Genomic DNA, 26,046 nt, shown 5'->3' with positions numbered 1-26,046 from the left:
GACAAAGAAATTATATCCGTAACCAAGGACAATGTGACAAAATCTGAAATCGATAGTTTGACGAAGTGTGGCAAAGATAATATATCTGTAACCAAGGAAAGTGGGACAAAATCTGAAATAGATAGTTTAACGAAGTGTGACGAAGATCATATATCTGTAACCAAGGAAAGTGTGGCAAAGATCTATCTGTAACCAAGGAAAGTGTGACGAAGATCATATATCTGTAACCAAGGAAAGTGTGGCATAGATCATATATCTGTAACCAAGGAAAGTGTGGAAAAGATCATACATCTGTAAACAAAGACAGTGTGGCACCGATCATATATCTGTAAACAAGGACAGTGTGGCACCGATCATATATCTGTAAACAAGGACAGTGTGGCAAAGATATATCTGTAACCAAGGACAGTGTGGCAAAGATAATTTATATTTAACCATGGGAAGTGTAGTCCAGGCAAACGTGGCAAACATATATCTGTAACTAAGGAAAATGTGGCAAGGATCGTCAAGGTTGTAACCATGGAAAATGTGGCACAAATGATTGAGCACGAACGGAGGCCTTTGTGGACACTCTTCATGACAAGGGAAAGTTACTTGATACATTATTTACTATAAAAATCGTTAACTATGATGTTTAACACTGGGTTTAAAAAATGTTTAAAATCTCCACAGGAACACTATCATATCGCACTTAAGTTTATGTCAGTACTTAAAGTGTCTTAGAGCTTCTAGTACCAAACAAATCCGCCATTGTTTTTCCCTCATTGAGTTTACAAGAACAACTTCTCAAACATGAATTTTCCATAACGATGTTGATGCTTACTGCATCTGGTAAGAGTTAAACAAACAGTATCCGCATACTTAGAGAATTGGTCGGTGATGGGAAACCGGCAGGTAAAGATTATCATCTTACCTCTACCAAAATTACCTTTCCGTCTAAAACCGCTCTTTTCTAAATGTCCAGATATAATTACTTTCGACATTATTCAAAAGATGGAATGAGCGCCAGGTTATTCATAGTTGGATTTTCTTCCTTAGAACCAACATATCTGCTTTATCGTCTATGATGTTGAGATGGGGGGCAAATTTGTAACATCGTGCATACAAGCTACCGTGCAAAAGATGAAATCTTGCAGTGGTATGCACTTTTCAAATTCTACATAGATGTTGATCAGTCTGCGCGAAAATATGCCAATCAATACGGAATATCTGTTTACGTATAATATCAAAATCGCTCCCATTATCTTTCTACTACAACACGCATGCGCAGTTGTCCGAAGTTGTTTCCTGATAAATATTTGGATCCAGGAAACTTGACCTCAAAAAGGCGTGATCCAAATATTTTTGATAAATATGTCGACCATCATCTTGTTAAATTACATTGAGTTTTTTAAAATCTGTCGAATGACGTCATTGGAAGACATAGAAAATAAGTTTTATCTTCAGGTTGAATAAAAACTTGAATATACGAGAAAAGGTCGAATTTGATACTTGTGGATTAATGCAGATATATGAGCAACGTTGAGCAATCTGAAAAAAAAACTCAGCGGGATAGGTCTCGTGCTAGATATGGATAACACAATTGAGTATTTCCATACTAATACAGCTCCCAGCGTGAAAGTTTTCAACACTATGTTACTGTGTCAAGGATATGGAAAGACTTTTAACATTTAATCTAAACTTTTGTGTCTCCATGGAAAAAGTTTACATATGGGATAGATAACGTTGGGTATAGACATGAAACTGTACATTGGTACAAATCTCAAACTACACAATTTGAAATGAAATACTAACATAGATCGAGATATTGAATTACGATTTGAAAAAAATGAACCATCTAGAGAATAATGGTTCATAGGAAGCTCAGATAGTTTTGTCGTAGTAGTGTCTGGAATTTTTTGCCCTTTGGATGGCATAAGGAATCAGAAAAAGAGAGGTCATGAGCGCATATCTTTATCTCTATACTAAGTACGGTATGGAGAACATTACAAATCTGGCAATGTGGCAATTATCGTATATCTGTAACCATGGAAAGTGTGGCAAAGATCATATATCTGTAACCAAGGAGAGTGTGGCAAATATCATATATCTGTAACCATGGATAGTGTGGCAATTATCATATATCTGTACCCAAGGACAGTGTGGCATAGATCATATATCTGTAACCATGGAAAGTGTGGCAAAAGTCATATATCTGTAAACATGGATAGCGTGACAATGATCATATATCTGTAACCATGGAAAGTGTGGCAAAAGTCATATATCTGTAAACATGGACAGTGTGACAATGATCATATATCTGTAACCATGGAAAGTGTGGCAAAGATGATATATCTGTAACCAAGGACAGTGTGGCATAGATCATATATCTGTAACCATGGAAAGTGTGGCAAAAGTCATATATCTGTAAACATGGATAGTGTGGCAAAGATCATATATTTGTGACCAAGGACACTGTGACAAGGATCATATTTCTGTTACCAAGGACAGTGTGACAATGATCATATATCTGTAACCAAGGACAGTGTGGCAAAGATCATATACCTGTAACCAAGGAAAGTGTGGCAAAGACCTATCTGTAACCAAGGACAGTGTGTCATATATCATATATCTGTGACCAAGGAAAGTCTGACAAATGTCATATATCTGTAAACATGGATAGTGTTGCAAAGATCTAGCGATGAACAAACGTACCGATAACATGTTAAAGTTTCATGAAAATTATTAACATTTAACGTTTTCCTTTTCTGTGGACAAAAGCGCAGTGACTGGTCTGTTGTTATTGGGATCAGGTCACTTTGTCAGTGTCATCCTACCGTGACTAGGTTATGATATTTCTGTATAATGATATGATGAAATCTTTATTTGACCCTGTCTGCTGCTAGAGTCAATTGTTTTAACTCATGGAATCATGGAATCGGACTGAAATGCATACCGACGAAATATCCAGTGTTTTTTTTTTTTTGTTGTTGTTGTTGTTGTTGTTGTTGTTGAGAAAGACATGCTACCTTATTATCAATGATGATGTTTAACCTTATCTAGTCAAGGAGATTCATGTCATTTGTTGATAAGTGCTAATACAAGGCACGCGCGGCTATAATTGGATTTTCATAGACTTACATGCGGCTTGCAGAACCCCCTACATTGCCGCTAAGGTCTGAGGATCACTTTAAACATTCTATCCGCACATGTTGTCTGCCAAAATCTTAATTAGCTCTCGTAATCAGTTGAGCATGGTCCATATGATATAACTGGCCGTCGGATAAGGTGCACCTCCCATTGGCACATCTGGAGAGTTCGCCAGCTGTCAAAATGAAGACAAATCTGCTTTTATTAGTCGCGAGGAAATAGGATGAGAACTATATGCTAATTTTGAAATATTTTTGTTTTCGCTTAAATGTAAAATGATCCGATTTTTTTTATAATCGATTTTTCTACTTATGATATATTCAACTTTAAAAATGTTGATGTTGTTTGTCCTATCGTTTTATTGCTGGTATATTTTGTCAAAACTCTCTGTTCCCTATCCCACTGTCACCTCCCCTTACCTTCCCACCAAAACTAACTGATGCCCCACCCCACCGTCACCTCCCCTTACCTTCCCACCCAAACTATCTGATGCCCCACCCCACCGTCACCTCCCCTTACCTTCCCACCCAAACTATCTGATGCCCCAACCCACATGCACCTCCACCTTACCTTCCCACCAAAACTCTCGGTATAATGTAGGCAAATGGACAGTTTTTATAATTCTGTATAATAGTATTTGAAGTTAGAATTACCATGAATTTATACCCCACAGTAATGCAATGCAATCAATGCAAATTGATGTCCACACTTAAAGGATAACGAATACAAATATGCATTTGAACACAGCGATAACTGACAAAGTGGTCTCAGTAATATTCCAGCTTTATATTTAAGTTTATTTACTCTAGAGTTCCTTTTCCGCATTGAACTATATAACATCTAGACAAACATAGATTTGTTTTTACCTCAGACTGTGAAATCGTACTGACCGGCACGTGACCTCGGAATACAGACCGGATATAAGTGACCTATCGATGGACACTCACTGTGACCTGACCTTGCAGAATAAAATGTTAAATGTCTCGGTCATACGTCACAACCTCATTAAATTAGCGACAGAATCGCAATTCAATCCGGCAATTTCCGATTTTAACGAAATAAATTATCTGAAATTAGGTGTGGTTTTGTAGCCTGTAATCTTGAGATTTCTCCCTACTGAGGAGCATTTTTCGACTCACGTAGACATAAAAGCTATCAAAATTAAGATTTATAATAAGGCCGCTTCAACAGTTGCCCCTTATTGTTGTTGTTGTTGACGCTATTGTTGTCACTGTTACTATTGTTGTTGTTGTATATCTTTCCCTACAAACATCTTTACATATTAGCAAAACTCAAGATGTCATATTGAAATGCATTATCACGCTTTCACACAATCAACACGTGTACATCATATGAGAGAGTTGTTAAAAACTGGTGTTTGAAAAAGCAACATAACTTAAGTGAGGTGAGGAGGATACTAATGTGTTCTTTATGTAATATATTTTGATAGTTCATGTCACAGTTTGTGTAATAAAGGAGCCTTGTAGAAATTGAACTGTAGGGACCTTTTCTTGGCGATTCGGGACTACGTGAATCATTCTAGAGTATTTACGTAAATATACACACGTGTGGCATCAAGCATCTCAAGTGCTGGGCGATTAATTCACAGATTTTTATCAAAACATCTTAAAAACTCCACACAGTTGTGGAGAAATAACTACCTCCTTTTTACAGTGACATTCACGACGGTGTTATGACCCAACATGAAGTTTTAAGAGAATAAAAATATGGACGCTGGAACGTGGTTGTGCAAACATTGCGTCGTCTGAAGTCAGAGCTTCGAGAAACTTGGAAACAAGAACGAAAAAAAAAAAAACTTAAATGTAGATGGCATATTAACCTGTTTATTCCAGTCAGGCCGAGAACTGTTTGTAGTCGCTCTCGTTATACAACGGAAGCTGTTAATGCGCTACTTGTAGTTGTGTTTTAAGTTTTTTTTGTATCCTTTAAAAGTGCGTGCGATTACATGTAAATAATTAGGATACAATTTGTAAGTCACTTACAAAACAAATGTTTAAAATGAAATGTCCATGCGCTTAAAGCCGTCATAATTAATCCAAGAAGGCGATGACTGAACCACTCCCTGAAATTTCATCTGTTGTTTGAAAAATTACAAGGTAAACGAGTCATCGACATGAAATGTTCCACTATAATCATACTATGTGATGAAACACCATGTGCAGATGTAAGTTTGTCAATCAGACCCGAGACCAAAGAAAACAACAACTGGATCATGTACGCGCGCGTGCTCGCGTGCTTGTGCCGTATAGTAAGGGCGGAGGAACGTACGATGAGGATATGTTGATGAGACAGACAGAACCGTAATACGGTACATACACAAACACACACACTCTACAGAATATAAGTAAGAACGAGAACAGCTCATCTTACATTCCCACCCCAAATATGGAAACGAGGATGCGCAACGAGAGATGGTGGTAGCACGTGGTCCGGTTTATCAGCACTATCAACTGGTCGTCCAGACTCTCGGGTTTTCCCGAACAACCAATCTGAATCGTGATTATTTATAAAACAGCCCCTGTTTGGACTACCGGTGAAATACACATGGTTGAAAGCGTGATGTTCAGGAGAGGTTAGCCACAGAGTGTCTTAGAAAATACCTCTTTTCCGATACACCTTGGAGTAGTGAAGGATACTTGGGATCTGCTTGTGTTAAAGAATTCCGGAAACACGGACCTTCCACCATTTTTGTTTGCTTCGGAAGACTGACATCTATTTAAAAGTAAGCAAAATGTTATTATAATACTTTAACTGTTTGTAATTATATTTTAATACATTGGCGTATGACTACAATTTAAAGAGGGGAGTGCATGGACTATTTATATCTACACTGTCTGTGATGGGAAATCATAGCACTTGTATAAGATTGTAATTACCTTAAAATGATATAATGACATCTTGAGAGTTGTTTTGTCTGACCATTGTCCAGCCAATGAAGTGACCATCTGTTTGTTGTTATAATGGCTGTACTGGTTAACCTTCGGTAGCTACCTCCAGCCGGAACTATTTTAACGTGTTTTGCGTTCAAGGGTGAAGGTCACCGAGACTAAAAACAGGATAGGAGCAATTGAATTTTGCAAAAGGTCTTATATCTTGTAACGTGGGTTATAGTAATCAAATCAAAACACTTTTTCGCCTACTTGGACTAACATTTTCACTTCCGGTTATATTCTACTGTTTACTGTTTTGAATGAGCCTTTCTTTTATTAAAAATTATACTTATAATTTACGTGTTGGTCTACCGAAGATGATCCAGACATGCCGCTTACTGTTTGTCGCAGTGGCAGTAGTACTTTAACTGACACTGTGAGGTACGGTCACCTGTTAACCGATACTACCCGGAAGTCTCCATGTATGTGAGGAAGTTGGCGTCGATTTCATTTGCTGCGGGATGACTTCCCGTGGTGCCAAACTTGAATAGTAGTTATTGTTCTGACAGATTGTCTTGATAAACATATGACAGCCAGCACCTGCCATTTTTCTCCATTTTTCTCTGGAGTATTATAGACTCGCGTAGCAGGGCAATATTAAGATGTCTGAAATGCATCGTGTAGGTCAAATATTTGTACGTCACATTTTTAGAATTTTAGAAGAAATAATACATATATCCCCACCCCTAAACGACCTCCCCCCACCTCCATAAAAAATCAAACCCTCATCCTACCACACCTCAATCTATAAACGATTCTGACCATTTTTAGACGAATAATTTTAATTTTTGCTTTGAATCATTTGTCAGTGATACATTTATTACTTAACGTGGACATGCATCGTGACAAGTACGGAAAATGAGTGTTCAACTGTTTGAAAATTAGACCTGCCTTCCAGTGCCTTGCTATACCAGTTTGTTTCTGATATGAGGAGTTACTTAATGTTTCCCTTGTTTCTTTTGGGGATTGTGCTAGTTGTTAGTTAAATCGTTTTTTCTTCGTTTTGCTCTGGTTTTGGCTTTGTTCTTTGGCTTCCTGATGTTTATTTGGCGTTTTCGGCGTTGCTTCCTGAAGTTTTTAAGCTGATGTCTATTTGGCGTTTTCGGCGTTGCTTCCTGAAGTTTTTAAGCTGATGTCTATTTGGCGTTTTCGGCGTTGCTTCCTGTAGTTTTTAAGCTGATGTCTATTTGGCGTTTTCGGCGTTGCTTCCTGGAGTGTTTAAGCCGATGTTTCTTCTTTGGTTTGAGGTCTAGTGCTTACTAGCTTTGTTAAACAACATTGTTTTGTTGGTTGGGTGAGCGTTTATATCGTTGTTGTTCACGTTGGTTTGTTGTTTCCTTCAGAACTTCCTCTTGTTTTGTATAAGTTGGTGACCCTGTTAATTTGGTGTTTCCTTCAGTGAATACTCTTGCTGTTTATACAGTTGTTGTCTGTTACAGTGGTGTTTCCTTCAGTGAATCCTCTTGCTGTTTATACCGTTGTTGTCTGTTAGTTTGGTGATTCATTCAGTGAATCCTCTTGCTGTTTATACCGTTGTTGTCTGTTACAGTGGTGTTTCCTTCAGTGAATACTCTTGCTGTTTATACCGTTGTTGTCTGTTAGTTTGGTGTTTCCTTCAGTGAATACTCTTGCTGTTTATACCGTTGTTGTCTGTTAGTTTGGTGTTTCCTTCACTGAATACTCTTGCTGTTTATACAGTTGTTGTCTGTTACAGTGGTGTTTCCTTCAGTGAATACTCTTGCTGTTTATACCGTTGTTGTCTGTTAGTTTGGTGTTTCCTTCAGTGAATACTCTTGCTGTTTATACCGTTGTTGTCTGTTACAGTGGTGTTTCCTTCAGTGAATACTCTTGCTGTTTATACCGTTGTTGTCTGTTAGTTTGGTGTTTCCTTCAGTGAATCCTCTTGCTGTTTATACCGTTGTTGTCTGTTAGTTTGGTGTTTCCTTCAGTGAATCCTCTTGCTGTTTATACCGTTGTTGTCTGTTAGTTTGGTGTTTCCTTCAGTGAATACTCTTGCTGTTTATACCGTTGTTGTCTGTTAGTTTGGTGTTTCCTTCAGTGAATCCTCTTGCTGTTTATACCGTTGTTGTCCCTGTTAGTTTCTTTTGAATGGTGAAGTGATAACCTGAGGTTGGGTGTTTGGGTGATTTACCTGTGATTGTGTGTTTGGGTGATTTACCTTCATTGAATACTCTTGCTGTTTTACCTGTGATTGTGTGTTTGGGTGATTTACCTGTGATTAGTTTCTTGTTTCCTTCAGTGAATCCACTTGCTGTTTATACCGTTGTTGTCTGTTAGTTTGGTGTTTCCTTCAGTGAATCCTCTTGCTGTTTATACCGTTGTTGTCTGTTAGTTTGGTGTTTCCTTCAGTGAATCCTCTTGCTGTTTATACAGTTGTTGTCTGTTAGTTTGGTGTTTCCTTCAGTGAATACTCTTACTGTTTATACCGTTGTTGTCCCTGTTAGTTTATTGTTTCCTTCAGTGCTTCCTCTTGTTGTGAATAACGTTGCTTTCCCTTTCAGTTTGGTGTTTCAGTACTTCTGTTTTAATCGTTGCTGTTAATGCCGGTTTCCTCCACCATTTCCTCTCGTTGTTGATAGCGTTTGCTGGTTTGGTGTTTATTTTGCGTTTTTTTTAACTTTGTTTTGGTTCCTTATTAAACTTGAAGTATTTGTGATAAAATTGTCCCTGTTATTTGTTCTAGAACTTCCGGATGTTAATTATCATCGTAAGGTTGTTTAACCTTTATGAAGTAGTAGCCACACTATCTTTTTCTTCTTTTGGTTCGCCGTCTTCATTCCATCTCTGAAGTAGTCGTGATGTTGCTCTCTTTTTTCTTTGGTTACCCTGTTTTGATCAATTGATAATGTATTTGCTTTTATACCATGGTATTTTTTCTATGGTGTTATTTTATGTGACTCTTTTCATGGTGGTTTTTTTTTCTTTGCTCATTACTTTCGTTTTTTTCTTTCACTTTGAGATGTAAGACCTAGCTACCGCCTGTCGACGTTTGTATAATGTTATCTCTAATTCCCCCCTTTTTTTATAGTTCTCTCTTTCGTTTTGGTTTCACCGTGTTTCTTGTTGTTTGGATAATAACAATCTTGAAATTAGTCCAAGTTAGTTAACTGAACATCTTTTTTTATAAACCTAAAATTTTGGCTGTGATATTTTATAGAGAAAATATACGCATTTAAAGAACATATCGATATTTTCCCGTCTATTTTTTTCAAAATAGTAATAAAATTAGGCGACACACATTTTGTGTTAAAATTTGGTGTAGTCCCAATATACTTCTCTTGGGTCCACCGCCATAGGGCTAGGATACGAATCATGTGCTATAAGATACGTAAAAACCATAGGAAACTGCTGATGAAGCTGGTCTGAGAGGAGGGGTGGTTGTTTGTTGTTTTTCGCGTGTAATTCAGCAGCTGCTAACTCGATATGGAATTACCAGATATGATCAGACTCCGTAACCTGTTAGTTCATGTGTAACAACTTCTAAGTGACTATTTCTGCCCGCACAACATCGTACACGGTCTGAGTCATAGATGTGGTTTCTATATTTACCGTGTCTGTGTTCATTTACTGGTGAAAATATCACAATAGACGAAGTCTTGGTCAATGTAGTGATTGATCTGTAATAGATATATTGATCACCTCGTAATCAATATAGTGATTGACTCGTGATCAATATAGTGATAAGTCTCAAATCAATATAGTGTTAAACCTGCCATCTATGTTATTTTTATTTTGATATAAGTGAACAATGTAAGTGTAAGTGATGAAGTGATGAACCTGAGATAGATTGAATGATTTGTCTGTGCTTGATGTAGAAATTTACCTGTGATTAATACAGAGATTTACCTGTGATTAATTCAGAAATTTACATGTGATTGATGTGGTGATATACCCTGTGAATGGTGAAGTGATAACCTGAGATTTACCTGTGATCGTGTGTTTGGGTGATTTACCTGTGATTGTGTGTTTGGGTGATTTACCTGTGATTGAGTGTTTGGGTGATTTACCTGTGATTGTGTGTTAGGATGATTTACCTGTGATTGTGTGTTTGGGTGATTTACCTGTGATTGTGTGTTTGGGTAATTTACCTGTGATCGTGTGTTTGGGTGATTTGCCTGTGATTGTGTGTTTGGGTGATTTACCTGTGACTGAGTGTTTGGGTGATTTACCTGTGATTGTGTGTTAGGATGATTTACCTGTGATTGTGTGTTTGGGTGATTTACCTGTGATTGTGTGTTTGTGTAATTTACCTGTGATTGTGTGTTTGGGTAATTTACCTGTGATTGTGTGTTTGGGTGATTTACCTGTGGTTGTGTGTTTGGGTGATTTACCTGTGATTGATGTAATGATTTACCTGTGATTGTGTGTTTAGGTGATTTACCTGTGATTGAGTGTTTGGGTGACTTACCTGTGATTGTGTGTTTGGGGGATTTACCTGTGATTGATTTAGTGATGAATCTGAAAATTACCGTTGATTAATTGAGTGATTTACCTGTGATTGGGTGTTTGGGTGATTTACCCGTAATCGAGTGTTTGGGTGATTGGTGTAGTGATTTACCTGTGATTGATGTAGTGATTTACCTGTGATTAATAGAGTGATTTACCTGTGATTGATGTAGCGATTTACCTGTGATTGATTAAATGATTCACCAATGTTTGATTGAGTGATTAACCAGTGATTAACTGAGTGATTAACCTGTGATTAATTGGGGAATTTACCTGTGATTAATTGAGTGATGTACCTGTGATTGGTGTAGTGATTTACCTGTGATTGATGTTGTGATTTACCTTAATTGTGAACTGCTATCTACCTAGGATGAAAACATTAATTTACTTAAGCCTCACTTGCACTTAGCAGCAACAGAGATCCAGATAAATATAGCATTTAAAAACTGAAAACGTCAACAAGGTCAGTGACATAGTTGCTATCAGTTATTCCAACTTGTATACTTGTCGGTAAATAAAACCCGACCATCGCTTTACAGCCGAAACAGCTGCAGGTGCACTTTTACCTATTGTAAAGCAATCTCTCTCCTAACTCTCCTTGAGATAATATCATCTGTAGAGTTTAATTATACACTGTTTTGTAGCAGTGAATGGAGAAATAGATCGTAGGCGATGATACGTTCCATGTCCCCAAGAAAACAAAGACACAGAAGAAAAATATGTTACTATCTTTTTAATAACGGTATTTCTTATGTCCCGTTATAAGCTGATCACACAGCGAAAATATACAGAAAATACATACAAGTTAATTTAAACATATAGGTGAAAACCCCGCTATATAAAATGGAGTTACATAAGAGAGTTTCGGTTGCTCCCCCTTTAATAGGCTTTCGACACAGAGGAGAACCCCGGTTATGTCCAATTATGAAACTGCAACTACAGACGAAAGCTCCGGTTATGTCCCCTTTCTGAAAAAAACTCTAGATGATAACTTAAGTTATGTCCACTTTATAAAATTAAGCTATAGACGATAGCTCCAGTTATGTCCCCTTTATAAAATTAAGCTATAGACGAGAGCTCCAGTTATGTCCCCTTTATAAAATTAAGCTATAGACGAGAGCTCCAGTTATGTCCCCTTTATAAAATTAAGCTATAGACGATAGCTCCAGTTATGTCCCCTTTATAAAATTAAGCTATAGACGATAGCTCCAGTTATGTCCCGTTTATTATCTGATAATACAGAAGAGAATCCCATTGGAATATAGAATAGGATTTAGATAAGGGAAGTATGTGAAGCTGACCATTTATACCACTATGTGGACTTGAACTAAGTACTTGCGGCTTAAATAGCATTCATCCACATCGTCTGTCAATCTTAATATTGCTATATCATTAATACGGAGTGAAACGAAGGGCAGTAACTCAGAGATCAGAATGAACTCCAACTAGAAATCAGGTGGGGTGTATTAGCTGTAGAACGTGAAATTTTATCCGGGATTGATTTGATTGTATCAATATTTGAAATGAGAGATATAAGTACATGTGTACAGTTTGTCGGACTACATCTCACCTACATCAGAAGTTGAAGTGATATGATGGTATTTCCTGTAACTCGAGATAATACGTCTTTGCCACATTGTAACGGTGCAGACACGGTGCATGTTTCTATAGTAACCAACAATTTTCCGACGATAATAATTTATCATATGACTTTGTTTGTGATGCTAGTACAGCCCATGGGCGTAACAAGGCCATATAGGATCATTTCACAGTAAACGGTAATCATGTCGCCGACGTTGTCTTTGTGCGAGTCTTGCAGCGAAAACATCAAACGAGCTCAGATCAGGAAAGTTCTACAACAGGATGTCCGTATATTCCGATGACTGATCTATAACTGGCCAAATAAATTAATTCTGTCTCCGATGTTTCCAATTGTATCCTGTATTGCTGAAGACGTTAAGCATGCGTCCTCGTAACTGTCTGTTACTCGCCGTTAGAAGCTTAGTTTTCATGTCCTTCACGTTAGCGCAATCCTTTGTATTTTGGGAAGCTTTGTGACTTTTTGATCTTTTCAATTTTTTAAAAAATTTTTGTAAGGATATCACACTATTGAAGTATTTTCCAAATATGGGAAAACTAACGGGTTTTTTTTATAAGTATTTGCACGTGATTTCATCTATGCGGTACAAGGGTCTTCTCATAGGGCTCGTTACGTTATCGATATTAAAAAACTCATTTGTATGTTGGAATCACAAACTGTAGTCTTAGACTTCAACTTAATCTTTCTGTTTTCTGTTCTCAAATTTATGAATTAAAAGGAGTCCGGAGACTCACATTATTAATGAGATGGAGCAAAATGAATCAATTTTGGGTGTCCTTGGTTAATCTAAGGAGACAAAACAGTTTTTGAGGATAAGGGGAGACTCTTCTGTAAACGAATGTATGGTATCGGTCTTTTTCGAAATACTCTTAAACGTCCTAACTATTTTTCGATCTTGCCAAAATGTCTGTCATTCCTTCACTCCTTGTTTCCGTCATAATTTTGCTTTCCGCTCACTTATTTTGAATTAGTACGGAGAAGACCTGTAGTGACGTGTTATGATATTGCCTCGGTGTACGTTCCTGGTTCCGATCAAATTATTATCATTATTATCATTTCGTTTGTTTCTTTTGCTCAACCCATATATTATTTAATCTGTGAAATCATATTTTAATTCATGGGAAAAAATATATAACATCGTCTTTCGGGTTCCTTACTTCCCAATGGTTCACGGCTGGGTTACATGTGTTCCACAAACTAGTCTAGTATCCCACTTTTTGACAGGATCAAAAGTTGTTTAAAAAATTAGTGATGATGGTCTACAAAATTTCACTTTTAGAATTTTTGTTGTCATATTGACTGTTAAATGGACATTGTAAGTCCTCCCCAACAAAGTATTCCCTTGTCTGCCGTACATAACAATAGAGGTGTTGTGTTAGGTTTCATACATTGTGTTAGGTCTTATACATGCACTTAAACCGTTTTGTTTATCGGTGACTGCAACTTAATCATTTCCGTGTAAAACACGTGTATTCCTGTGTCGTGGGTTCGATAAGGCCGAACGAACTACTTGAAGATAATTCAAATACCATTAAGTCCGTCCTGTCACTTACAAATAAATAACGAGTATTGAGCTAGGTTCATTATTTTTAATGGCGTCACAATGATGATGTCGTTAACAGCCTATCTAGTATATTGTTAACTTGTGACTCTTTCAACTTTGCGATCCTTGAAGATTTACACGGAGTCATATTCGCTAAGTTCCTCCTCCCTGTGCGCGCCCCTCTCTCCTCCCCCCTCCCCCCCCCTCCCACTTCACCACTGACTATATCCTAGACACATCTGTTGTATAGTTTACTATGTAAATAAACTCCACACGACGGTATTGAAATCAGGAAGAATTCGTTGATTTTCGGCAACACTTGAAAAGTAATCCCTCTGTCGCACGTGCCCTCTTCCTTAACATTCCAGACGACATATGAATTATTATCAGTCCCAGGTTAAAGATCAAAACATGTGGCTCTCATCAGCTTATCTCATACCACAAACTACGCGGCCCTGCAACATGTACACGATATCAGTACAAGTCGTCACACACCATAATCAACTACACATGGAGAAGTGCTTTTCATGACAAAATGTAAATACTTTTTTGTCCCGCCTCCCCTCCCCTCCATCCCCGATCATGTCTTAAAGTAAAAATTATCAAATGGCTTTGGGGTTATTTACTAACCATGGATATTAATCTTTCATATCTACATCATTGCAAGTTAACAAATGTAATACACTACATATTCCGCCTAGCACATAATACGGTTGCGTCATTTATTACATATTTGTATCCGATCCATGATACTATATTATTATCGTTTGTCCTATATAATTTACTAAGGAAAGATGTTTTCTATGTCGACTGAAATTTGTAAATGAAATTATGTAATTTGTAAATTTAATTCAACCATGAAAAGTATGTGACTTTGCTATCTTTTCTTTCTTAAAGTGCATTGAAAAGCATCTTTCGTAACTTTTTGTTTTCATTTTCAACAAGTTATTTGGTCTTAATACCAGCCATCTCTCTATTTCGTATGAAAACATTGTTCTATAAATCGTGCAATGTTATACACGATATGTTGTCGTACTGACACACAGGTTGTCTCCCTTATCTCGGTGACAATGGCTTTGTGAGATCGCCGACACATCTTTTCGTTGCGTGGTTCGCCACGAACTTAGTTAGATTTTAAGCCCTTAATATTACCGAATTGTAGCATGTTCCTGCTTTCAACTAAAAGATATAAACATCAAAAGTTATGTTAAGGGTGTATTTAACCTTGCTGTACATTATGAAATATTTCATGGAAACTGGTGGTACTTGTGTCCTTTAATTGAAATCTGGATTCTGTTTTTTTTTCTCACATATCAGAAGATGGACATTACGATTGCTTTTAAAGTCGCGTTTGAATTTTTTTGTAATACGAGCAGTTTTTTTATTCTCTCTAGATAAACTACTCCCTGTAATCCCCGAGAAGATTATATAGATCTGTATTCGAATGATTGTGATACAGAACTAATTACCTACACAAGATATCTCGGGAATCAAGTTTCTCCGATTAACAAAACCTAGAACATGATCCATTGATGTAAAGATAACGATGACGTCACAAACTCCGATAATCTCTTCAGAGAACCCCTGAGTCGACGCCTCCATTGGGCACACGTGTCTCAGTAGGGGGTGGGGCTCAAGTACACCTAACCACACCCCCGGGATTCAACTTTACTGTTATAATTACTGGAAACGTCACAAGAGGTCTGGAACTGACCATCCTAATGTCCGATGAATCCAGATGGTCATAATCTGGTCAACATGTCAGGATCCCAGCATGTCATGTAAACATTCCAGAGACACCAATATTGAACCAGCATAATTACCAATTAGCAAGAATAATGAATTTCCCGACTAGCATCGTCGAGAAGAATTCTCATACACTATTACAAAGTCTTGAGTACCCGAGATTTCGATATTTGTGAAAGGTCATGGGTTCTCTTTAGAAGAGAAACTTTCTTTCGCTAATTGACATAAACCAAATATAAGGTTTAACACATTTGAATTGTTGAAACATTTGAAACTAATATTCCTGCAATATCTTTAAAAAAATTACGCAACAAGAGAACTTGGCGCATGTGAAATCTCTAAACTAGAGATTTTCGATTTTCTCTCGAGAATTTCTACAAACTCTATTTTCGTGGAACTAACAAATTATGAAATGAACACCACGTTCCTTTAAAGTATGTGTGAAGTATCTTTAAGAATATAAGCTCGTGGGATGGGTTCATTGCAGAGGTAGCATGCTGAAATATCATTTTGGCGTTGAAATTCTTCATGAATTCAGGAATACAACTTTGTTCTGCGGCGCGGGATGTTTCTTGTGGTTCCGCCTCTTCATATCATCAAATGGAGTCGTAAAACTCACATATTTATCACAAGTGGGTATAATTTGTTACTAGAACATTCATCTTGAGTGAAGTAGACATGGATGTTAAACCATTCAGCACCTGGAAGTCGTTACATGTCATTTGTTCGGGGTTTTTTTTGAGAGAGAATTACTTGGGTGACCATACCGCAATCTCTCATCATTTCACATTTTTAAAAGAATATTTATTTTAAACAATATCTACAAGGAGTTGTGGATTTGTACTTGCATTGCCTCAGCTGGTTAACATTTTAAAAGTAATCAGCTAATTTTCAAAGGTTGATTATTATTAACACTTGAAGAAATTTAAACTTTTTTCAACACATAAGTCTTTGCGGTTGTATATCAATGTCTTTTAGAATCAGGAACATATTGGACATGCTCGACTTAATATTTTGAAGTTTAACAGAATTATATCACTGATTCGGGCTGTTAGGAAGGGTCTGACATTTAATTAGAAACAATGATGATAAAACATGCTGGTCCTCTCATCGCAAAGTAAAACATGAGCACACATTCTCCGCTATTAACACACAAGAAAAAGTGATTTATCATCACTAAGTATCGTTATAAGGGTGATATAGCATAATGCCTACCCTCATGGTGTAATAAAAAGTATGCTGCTAATCTAATGGTAATGCGCTCTGGGCATCTGAAATAAAATTCAGAAACTATGTATGAAAAAAAATCAATGTTCATTTTGAGATATTTGATAACTTTTAATGTTGAATTTATGAAATTATCATGGAGAAAAACTAATAAGCGGTTTACTATATCTGAACGTGACTATCCAAATGATAAAATATATATTTATGAATCACTGATTTAGAGCACTTAATTATGTAAGAAACAAACTATTTGCATACCAGAGTTCATAACATCCTAGATGTATCATATCCATCGAACAAATATTATGAATGTTACACATTTTATTATAAACAACATGTATTGTGTCTTTTCAGACGAACGGAAACAGACTTCACGGGGGACTTGTGAGTGAACTACTACAAAAATAAAAGTTTTATAAACACAACGAAACAATAAACAAATACATAAAGGAATTTGATATTTCTCTGTTCGGACACTCCCTGTGGGAACACACTACTTGTATCGGAAGGGGCTAAGGCCTGGTCTCCTCATAGGTGATTCACCGTACTCACTCAAGCGTGAGATCCCATTTTTGTCAACGGCGGTATATATAAACCAACCATGGATGAAAGCGAGGCACAGTTCTATGACGAGGACGAGGAAGAGATGCCGGCAACGGAGAGAGACTTAGCGGACGACGCTCAATGGAAAATCATTCAGAAGAACACCTTCTCCAGGTGGGCTAATGAACACCTGAAAACGGTGAACAAGCTCTTAAATGATTTGGAAACCGATCTAAGCGATGGATTACGTTTAATTGCGCTAGTTGAAGTACTATCCGGCAAGAGCTTTAAAAAGATCAACAAGAGGCCCAACTTCAGAACCCAGAAACTCGAAAATGTTACTATGGTTTTGGAGTTCCTGGAGAGGGATGAGGGAATCAGAATTGTTAATATCGGTAAGTGTGCTTAATATTTTTTGATATTATTTATGACAGATGAGTACACACACGTCAGTATTCGGGCGTGACGAGGTCACGACGTTTTAGTGAAATACCTTTGCATAATTCACCTGGCTCAGGTGAGCTTGTCTATCCCGGTCCAGCAGGGATATAAGACCTCCTAACTTTGATTCGGTTTATTTCGAAAAACCCGTTTTTAACGTGTGTCTATTTATAGTTTTTGTAATGGAGTCGTTCGTTATTTTCCATCTTACCTGTTGCAATACACACGTGTGGCCAAGTATAAACAAACATGGCTTCCAGCCTAACGTGTATTCAGCGGTGTAAGACTATCGATCGGCACTCATTTACATATTGCTTGCATTAAAAACTAGGATTTTTTGTTTTGCTCATAACAAAATATTAAAAATTCCTCGTGACTTCAGGCAAGAACATGTGTTGGATATTTTGGAATGTTGTGTATTACTGACCCATTTTTACAGTGACATCCAACACTTCAGTAGTCAATACACGTGTGTATTGAAACCGTCAAGGAGCAAGTTCATATGAATAATAGATAAGCTATTCATTAGAAGAATTGGCAGAGAGTTTTTTAATGTTGGAAATAACTTGGCAATTGCTGGCGAATGTGCTGTGTACAAACGCAAGGCTGTCTTCTTTAGCTCCGTTTATTCAAGATTCTCTAAAATTCAGTTAAACTGCCAATGATAAAATGTTTTACCATTTCATGTTAATATTAATTACTTATTGCAATATTTCCATCATAGAATTTCAAAATTATAGTGAAAGATAAATACTTCATTTTTTGGTCTAATTACATATTTTGAAAAATATTATCATGATCACTTGTCCGTTAGTTGCTATGATAAAACTTGTTTCTCTGCTTCAAACTTGCAAGAGGTTAAATAAATATCACTGCATTAGAAATGAGGTCAGATCTAAAATGGGTGTGTCCATGTGAGTTAGATCTTGGATTAAATTTTATCTTGAGGTTGATGCAGTGTGGGGGCGGATTTAGAGTCACTAACACTTCACTCCACACAAAATTGTTCAAAGCAGTTGATAATTACATAAAGTTGCTTGGATATAGCAGAATGTGTGCTAGGACTTGTCAGTTGTATTTAGTGATAAATTTATGGCATATGCCTGCTGGACCTTCTAGATCAGAACAAAAAATATTTCAGTGTTCAAATACTTATACCAATAAGAAAGTCAGCACTAATTTGAAATTGTTGTTACACTGTTGGCAATAATCCAAGCCTGATTGTAAACAAAAGTACATATATATACAGATACTAGTATCAGAATCTAAATGTAAAGTATACCATGAAACAAAGCTATATTTAAAGTTTTCACTTTACACAAATAAAATGTCAAAGTTGAAAGTGAAACAACAAATTGCTTAATTTGTGACATTTAGGGTTAGGAAGATGAAGTTTGTGTAGTTGTTAGTAGGAGCACAGAGAACATGTTTCTAAAATCCACATTTTCAATCTATGTATTTAACTATTATAGCTTTTTGATAATATCGTGTTTTGGTGTCATCAAAGAAAATTTAACCAATATCAGGATTATAATTAAATCTGTAGAGTGACACATCACTGGTTTAGAACTTGTAAAGGATAATGTGTTAAATGTATGTTGGCTGCGGACATGTATTGTATACATGTCAACGTGCTACAGGTGATTAACGAGGTTTACCTGTATGTCATCGCTTTGTATTTTCATGATGAGCACATATATAGGTCTAATGTAAATTTCGTCGGTTTTTCTTATAGTCACATGTATACAACACGGACAGGACATCTCGTAGAAATGTTTAAAAAAAATTATATTCCGGCCATCATTGTCAGTTAAACGTTAAAGTTTGTTTATAGCACCTTCAAATTCCTCTACAATGTTCTGTTCACAAGATCAATGATACACCTTCACCCAAGTCTCCAATTCACAAAGAGTCATTACGTACAACACCTTTGTGTAATAACAGCAGATTAATTTTTTTACCTGTATTTTTATCTAAATATTTATGTCCCTTGCCATGAATGAACTTTTATAATCCAAGGCAGACGATGTCTTGGTTTGCTACCTGTAACACATTTTATACCTGTACTTTAAATTCAATAAAATTGTTGTTATCTGTTGGTAAGTAACCTGTGGGAAATTTACTGGTGACATTCACAAAGAAGTTAGAAGATAGCTGGAGCTTCAGACTAACAAATCACCAATTAGTGTATTGTTCTGTTGACCTTTGTCCACTCACAATGACCTTTTAATTTGCCCCTGTCTAGTTTATTGTGAGTGTAATACAGGTACCTGAATATATGACCCTCACTACTTGTCTCACCTGTTTGTCGGGTATGCCTGGTTTACCTGTATACCTATTCCACACCCATACCTTGATACACAGTAGTTGTACCATAGTTTACCTACATGGTTATAAGGAACATATGTTTCTAATAAAAAACTTCGTTTATTTATTGATCAGTCTCAAATCAAGCATTGTTTTTGCATAAATTTTAATATCAGATAATGGTTCTCTTCTGTTTAATACATATATCTATTTATGGAAATAACGTACACATTATGGTATCAGCTCATCAGTTTAACAGATTGACCCTCAGGTTATTATATTTTCAATAAATTAGTCATGTTTATATTACAGGTAATATCCTTAAAAGTTAATGTGTCTTTATGAAGTTATTTGATTGTGTGTGTGTGTGTTTTTTTTTCTGTCGGCGACTCTGATACGTAGACATGGCTGGTGTACTATGGTGTACGTACTCTGTAGTCACAGACTTTCATGCAATTCTAATAGATTAACCACAGTTTTCACTTCATTTGACATATTAAAAAATAAAAACCAAGAAAAACGAACAGTAGTGCCTTGATTTGAAACATTTGAGGGAGAAAAAGCCATCATGGTTCGACAAGGAGATTGTATTTAAAACATGTTTCGACAAATTCTAATGATTTTAAAGGTGGCTTGAGGTTTTAAATAGTTTTTTTCTATTTTTCCTTAGACAAAAGATAGCGTTTGTTGTTTCAAACCTCCCTGTAGTTTTTACCAAACCCTATATCCATGTTTCTGATATTGCATTATTTATGTAAACACTCGACCATTGTTTGAAGTCTGTAATGTGAACTATGTTAACTACTTGAAGTGAAATCTGTCATTTCCTTTCTTTAAGCCTTGTATGTCAGTGCTTGAGTCATGCAACTTGAAACTTGGGCATTTCATACATAGTTAGCTCTATAGTAAAGTAGATGATAGATTGTGTCATTTGTACAATGATAAGCTGCACAATACAAGTAAACATTATACATGGTGTTAGCACAATATACTCAACAGGTTTTACTTGTATTTCATATAGAACTTGTACGTTGTATAAATTCTTGTCAGTTATAAACAGACCCATGTATAGACTTGATACATTGTGTATAAACCTGTAAAGTCTGGACACCTGTATAAACCAAATCTTTCAACTTGGTCACCCTTAGCACATTTCTATATAACCCTGTATAATATGTACATCTGTATAAACCAGATCTATAACTAGGTATTATTGTATAAATTTCTTTGTGTCCCTGTATAATATGGACACCTGAATAAACCAGACCATCATGAGGGTCTTACTGCATAAATTTCTATGTGAACCTGTGTAGGTTACTTTCTGGCACTCGACATGTATACATTTCTAGGTAACCAAATGTTATCTCATACATCTTAATTTGGCTAACAGTGTTTTAGATCCTGTGTGGATCTAGTTGTTATAAATCACAGATCATGTATAAAAAAAGTCATAATTATTCATAGAGGTGAGGGAATGGTTGTAATTTATTCCAATTGGTGACTTTTAGATTCCAACATGAATGAAACGACACACCTGAAAAATTTACACCTTTATGCGTAAGCATGTTTCATCTGTCAACACATTAAACACGGGGTAAAGTTCAAAATTTAAGTACAGAAGGAGTTTCGTTTGTAACGTTTGAGCTTTGATAACTTTACCAACACCAATGAAACGTAGCATGATATAAGGGAAATATTTCAGAGTATTACAACTGGATTGATTTGGATCGAACTGCAACACATAGATTCTCTCTCTACAATTATTAATTAATGACTAGGTAGATTCAAGCTCTCATTTTGCCAGCTGGTGCTGTTAGTTCCAGACATCAGGAGGAATCTATCCTAACAGCTATTGCTCTATAGATGTACTGATCAATATCTCCCCACACTATGTCAGGTACTTGACCATGCTTTATATCCTGCTGATTGACTCAGAATAATTAATTAATTAGATCAAGGTCTATATAGACCAATTCATTAAGTCAATAAATTTCATTTCATCATTCTTTTTTCAAAATTTTGTTAGTTTGCTTGAAATTAGTCTTTGTTTAGAGGAGGGAACTACTGGTAATAGAGACTGCAAACTCGTGTATTGTTGATTGTACAAAGTGGGCCTCCAGCATGATGTTCAATAAGATAACTACCTCTTGATAATCCTAGTTGTCATCAGAGTGATAAATCCAGTAAAACCAAATCAAAAGTTATAGTTTTTATTTCAATCTACAGAAGAAAGATTAACAATTGTTTTGAAACTTTAGGATGCAAACTGAACATATTAATTGAGGTCTACTTTTCCCAGAGAAACCAAGTTGACTTTTTTTCAAAAGGAATTAGGAAGATTTATGTGCTGTGTAACAAGAAATTCGTTTCCAGGTTTATCTGAATTTTGTTTATATTCCCAAGATGTTTGGTAGGGCGGTGAGAAGAAGCAGGTTTCCTACGATAGGCTCTGTTTTATTGTCGGCACATCAAAGTTTTGTGTGTGGGTCTCCTCTTTTACAGGTCTATAATTATTCATTACAAGGTCTATAACATATGATAGTAACCCTGTCTGCACCTGTATAAATTTAAGATATAGGATGAATATTTTTCACAAAGGTATAGGAAGTAGTTTTCACTGGTTGTTACTCTTTCAATATTACGTTGCGGTAGGTTGTGTATAAGTTTATTACCAATTACTGTCTCTTGCTTATGAATCGCACCAGAGACACATAATGCATTATGTCTATTCTTGATATACATTTATGAAAACATCATTTGCCAAATTTTTAAATTGTTTTTAAGAAACAAGGTGAATAAAATACCTTGAAATTCATCTTTGAATAGATATACAACAAACAATGTTGTACTATTGGAGGAGATTGGTCAGACACCATTTAGCATGACATTAGGGCACTGTCCACTCCTGGTTGACTCCATCATGTATGAATTGGTCAGTCAGTGGTCACCTGGACACAGCAAGGAGGTGTATACCTTGACAGTTCATAAAAGCAGTACACCTTAGTATTCACTATACCTGTAGGAATTGATTTGTCAGTGGTCTTCTGGACACTGCAGGACATATTTACCTGGCCAGTTAATTAGAGTAGTACACTAGATAGTGTAATGGTCACTGGAGGTAGACTGACCACTCTACCTGTAGGAATTGTTTGGAGGTGATTATATAATGAGTACTAGAAAATCGTAGATAAGTAGACAGATTAGGCTGGGCTAACTTGTGGACTGCCTGCAGTCACTGACCAGGGGTCAGATAAACTTTTATCCTACTCTGAACAAATAATGCAGCCTTATATTTTGTTATAGTGTTTTTCTGTATGTGAAATGCATACTGCCCTTTTTGATAATAAAAAATATGATTCTTTGTTCCCTATTCATGTGAATATATTTTAAGGAATACTGAATATTAAACATCCAAGAAGAAAAATATGTCTGGGATCCAGAGGCCATGTGCATTTTGTAAATCATGTAATCCACTTATAGACTGAAAACAGCTGTAGATAAACTTAGGGTCTTCTTACTCAAGTTAGAAGGTAGGACATCACTGTTAATACTGTGTTACAGACCCGTAGGCACCCATTAAACAAGAAAACTGGTGATAATTTTATAATGAAAAATAATGTATTCAATTGAACTATCAAGGTTGTTTATGGGACAATAGACTACAAAAAGGGGTAAAATTTAAGACTAACCAATAGATTTAATCTTTATAGATACATGATTACATTTGTAAATACATTGTACTAGACTAGGATTTATTTCTGAAAGAGAAAAGTTGATTGAATATGATTAGAAAGTGTCTAAGATCTCACTACTTAGATATTAAAATTATCAGCAGATATATACAGATTGCATTCAGATGTTAGAAGTATCACTTCTCATTGTACCGCCCACCTGTACCACTTCAAGTGTAATGAACTACCTGTGGTTGTTTACCTGGCCAGGTATATTGGCAATGTTAATGGATTTAACTACAACGTTAAGTACCTGAGAGACACTTAATATAAGTTGTAAACAAATAAAGGAAACGGATTCATGGAGAAATTGAGTACAAGGGATATATATGACAGTGTATTAGTTTTCTGACTGTCAGCAATAACCAGAGTGACAATTTTGCTAATATGGGTAGGGTAGTTAAATCTTATATTTAAACTGAATTTTATATATTTCTAGTAAAAACTTACTGAATGTCAGAAATATAAGTGAACCTTTGACTGAAAGATTTATTTAGAGTTAACTGAAAGTCAAATAAATTTTCCTTGGAAGACATCCATTGTTTATATCTGTATGTTTCCAGAGATGAAACAAACATTTGTGTGTTGTATATTACATCATGTTAATTTCGTGTAAAATCTAGTTAGACATTAAGTTACAGTGGTGTTAATTTCATTTGTACTAATTAAATCTGTTATGAACATGGTGAACAGACATTCTTCAGATACACACGCTGATTTCATTGTATAATTATTGTTCTGCTGAGAAAGCCCGCATCTCGAACGTCTTTTCTTGTCTTAATAGGGATGTGCAGGTAGAGTTATGTCCCTTGCTGAATGCATTTGATTCAGGTTTAAGTTGGCCTTTTTTGAGCTGAAAAAACAAAAGAATGAAATCTAAATCTTTGGTGTATTGTTTTGAAGTTTAAAAGCATGGGGATAGCAAGTTGTAGGAAATTTTGAATGTAAATAGTATTTGTTATATGGGTGCAGTCTGGTTTGAATGCCCGTAAAATCAAGGTCACTTGATAGAGTCAAGGTCATTGTATGGGCGGTGCCAGAAGATGATTGATGATCTAGTCTTTGTGAAGATTCAATTACCGATCAGCTGTACATCATTCCGGTAAACCTCCTACCAGAATGTTTAAATATTAAGGCTTAAGTTCTTCAAATTGAAGAGAAAGTCCATTTCACATTCAGGCTGCACAAACGTGTGCTTGTCTGGCAATGCCAAATATCTGTGTGTAATCTGTTAGACATTAAATCTACCTGTATCTTAGTAGATACAGGTAGACTTTTGAACTGACAAAGTATTGTATACTCGAGTTAAAGCCACACTCCTAGCTATACTGAAACCCAATCCGATATTGTAGTTAAAAAATTTCTCGGTTTTTACCCCTCAATACCATGCAGTTATGATGAAATGATAATCTACAATGGACAGACACAATTAGTGTGAGTCGGTAGCCTAAACGAGTGGAAATTGTCTCGGTGATGTCTCGGTGAAAAAAGTCCCTTTTAAATATATGGCTGTTAGTTCAGTAAAGGGAGATGATTGTAGAGACTAGCTATTTAAATACACTTCATCTAGAAAACTTAATGTTTCCCTAATGGAGTGAATTTTTTGCTTGTCACAAGGAAAATAGCTTTCGTCAGGAACATTAATTTTTCCATATCTTGTAAAATGATGTTTCATTAAAGAATAGTGGATTCAGACATTGGCGTGCTTCTTTCTTTTTTGCCAAATATATGCATTCTGTTTGGTGACATTGTGAAACATTTGTGGTAATCATGATTCTGTAAAACCAAAATATTTGTTGTTATTATGGAATATTGATTTAACCTGATATATAATTTCAAAGTGATAATGTTTTTTTTTATTAAAGACACATAAGCCTTCCTTGCCTCAATATAGAATAATTAATACTTAGTCCTTTGGCACTAGAGCTTGTGATAAGCTATCAATATTTTACATCACTGACCACTGTCCACTTACCTGGACACCTGGCTATATGACTGTTGGTCATTGTGATCTGTCTATATCTCACCTAACCTATCATGTACCTGGCTGACATATCATTTCTCACCTGTCCCGAGACACTGATCCGACATCACTTTTGTTGCTAACCAGCTTGCCCTGAGAACAGGAATTTGAACACCCGTGTTACCCAGACAACCAAATGACTAAAGTGTGAAGAAGCTGTTTAGTTTTGAGAGTATGTGATATACAAGATAAAAATAATTTTCGTTGACCCCAGACATGATTCACCCATCAAAGGTCCTCACCCTCATGTCATACAGTAGGATAGGAAAATGTTTGATCTATAATTACAAAAGCAAACCTTCAGAATCAACAAAGATTCCAATCAAAATTTTCTGTCA

General features: G+C 36.1%; 1 protein-coding gene across 3 annotated transcripts in view; it reads left to right on the top strand.

Moving 5' to 3' along the window:
• The first annotated feature begins 5,766 nt into the window (after positions 1–5,766).
• Positions 5,767–26,046, top strand: part of LOC132559974 (filamin-B-like) — a 113,038-nt gene continuing 92,758 nt past the window's right edge. For all 3 annotated transcript variants that reach the window (XM_060224619.1, XM_060224620.1, XM_060224618.1), the window contains exons 1-2: positions 5,767–5,872; positions 17,018–17,601. In XM_060224619.1, the coding sequence (XP_060080602.1) occupies positions 17,265–17,601 (337 nt within the window). In that variant the 5' untranslated portion in view covers positions 5,767–5,872; positions 17,018–17,264. The remainder of the gene's footprint in view (positions 5,873–17,017; positions 17,602–26,046) is intronic.

The sequence above is a fragment of the Ylistrum balloti genome, unplaced genomic scaffold, assembly GCF_031769215.1.
Source record: "Ylistrum balloti isolate Yb309-2 unplaced genomic scaffold, AGI_CSIRO_Ybal_v1 Utg371000, whole genome shotgun sequence".
NCBI classification, from domain to species: domain Eukaryota; kingdom Metazoa; phylum Mollusca; class Bivalvia; order Pectinida; family Pectinidae; genus Ylistrum; species Ylistrum balloti.
The sequence above is the reverse complement of the archived record's forward strand: the minus strand, read 5'-3'. Positions and strand labels throughout refer to the sequence as shown.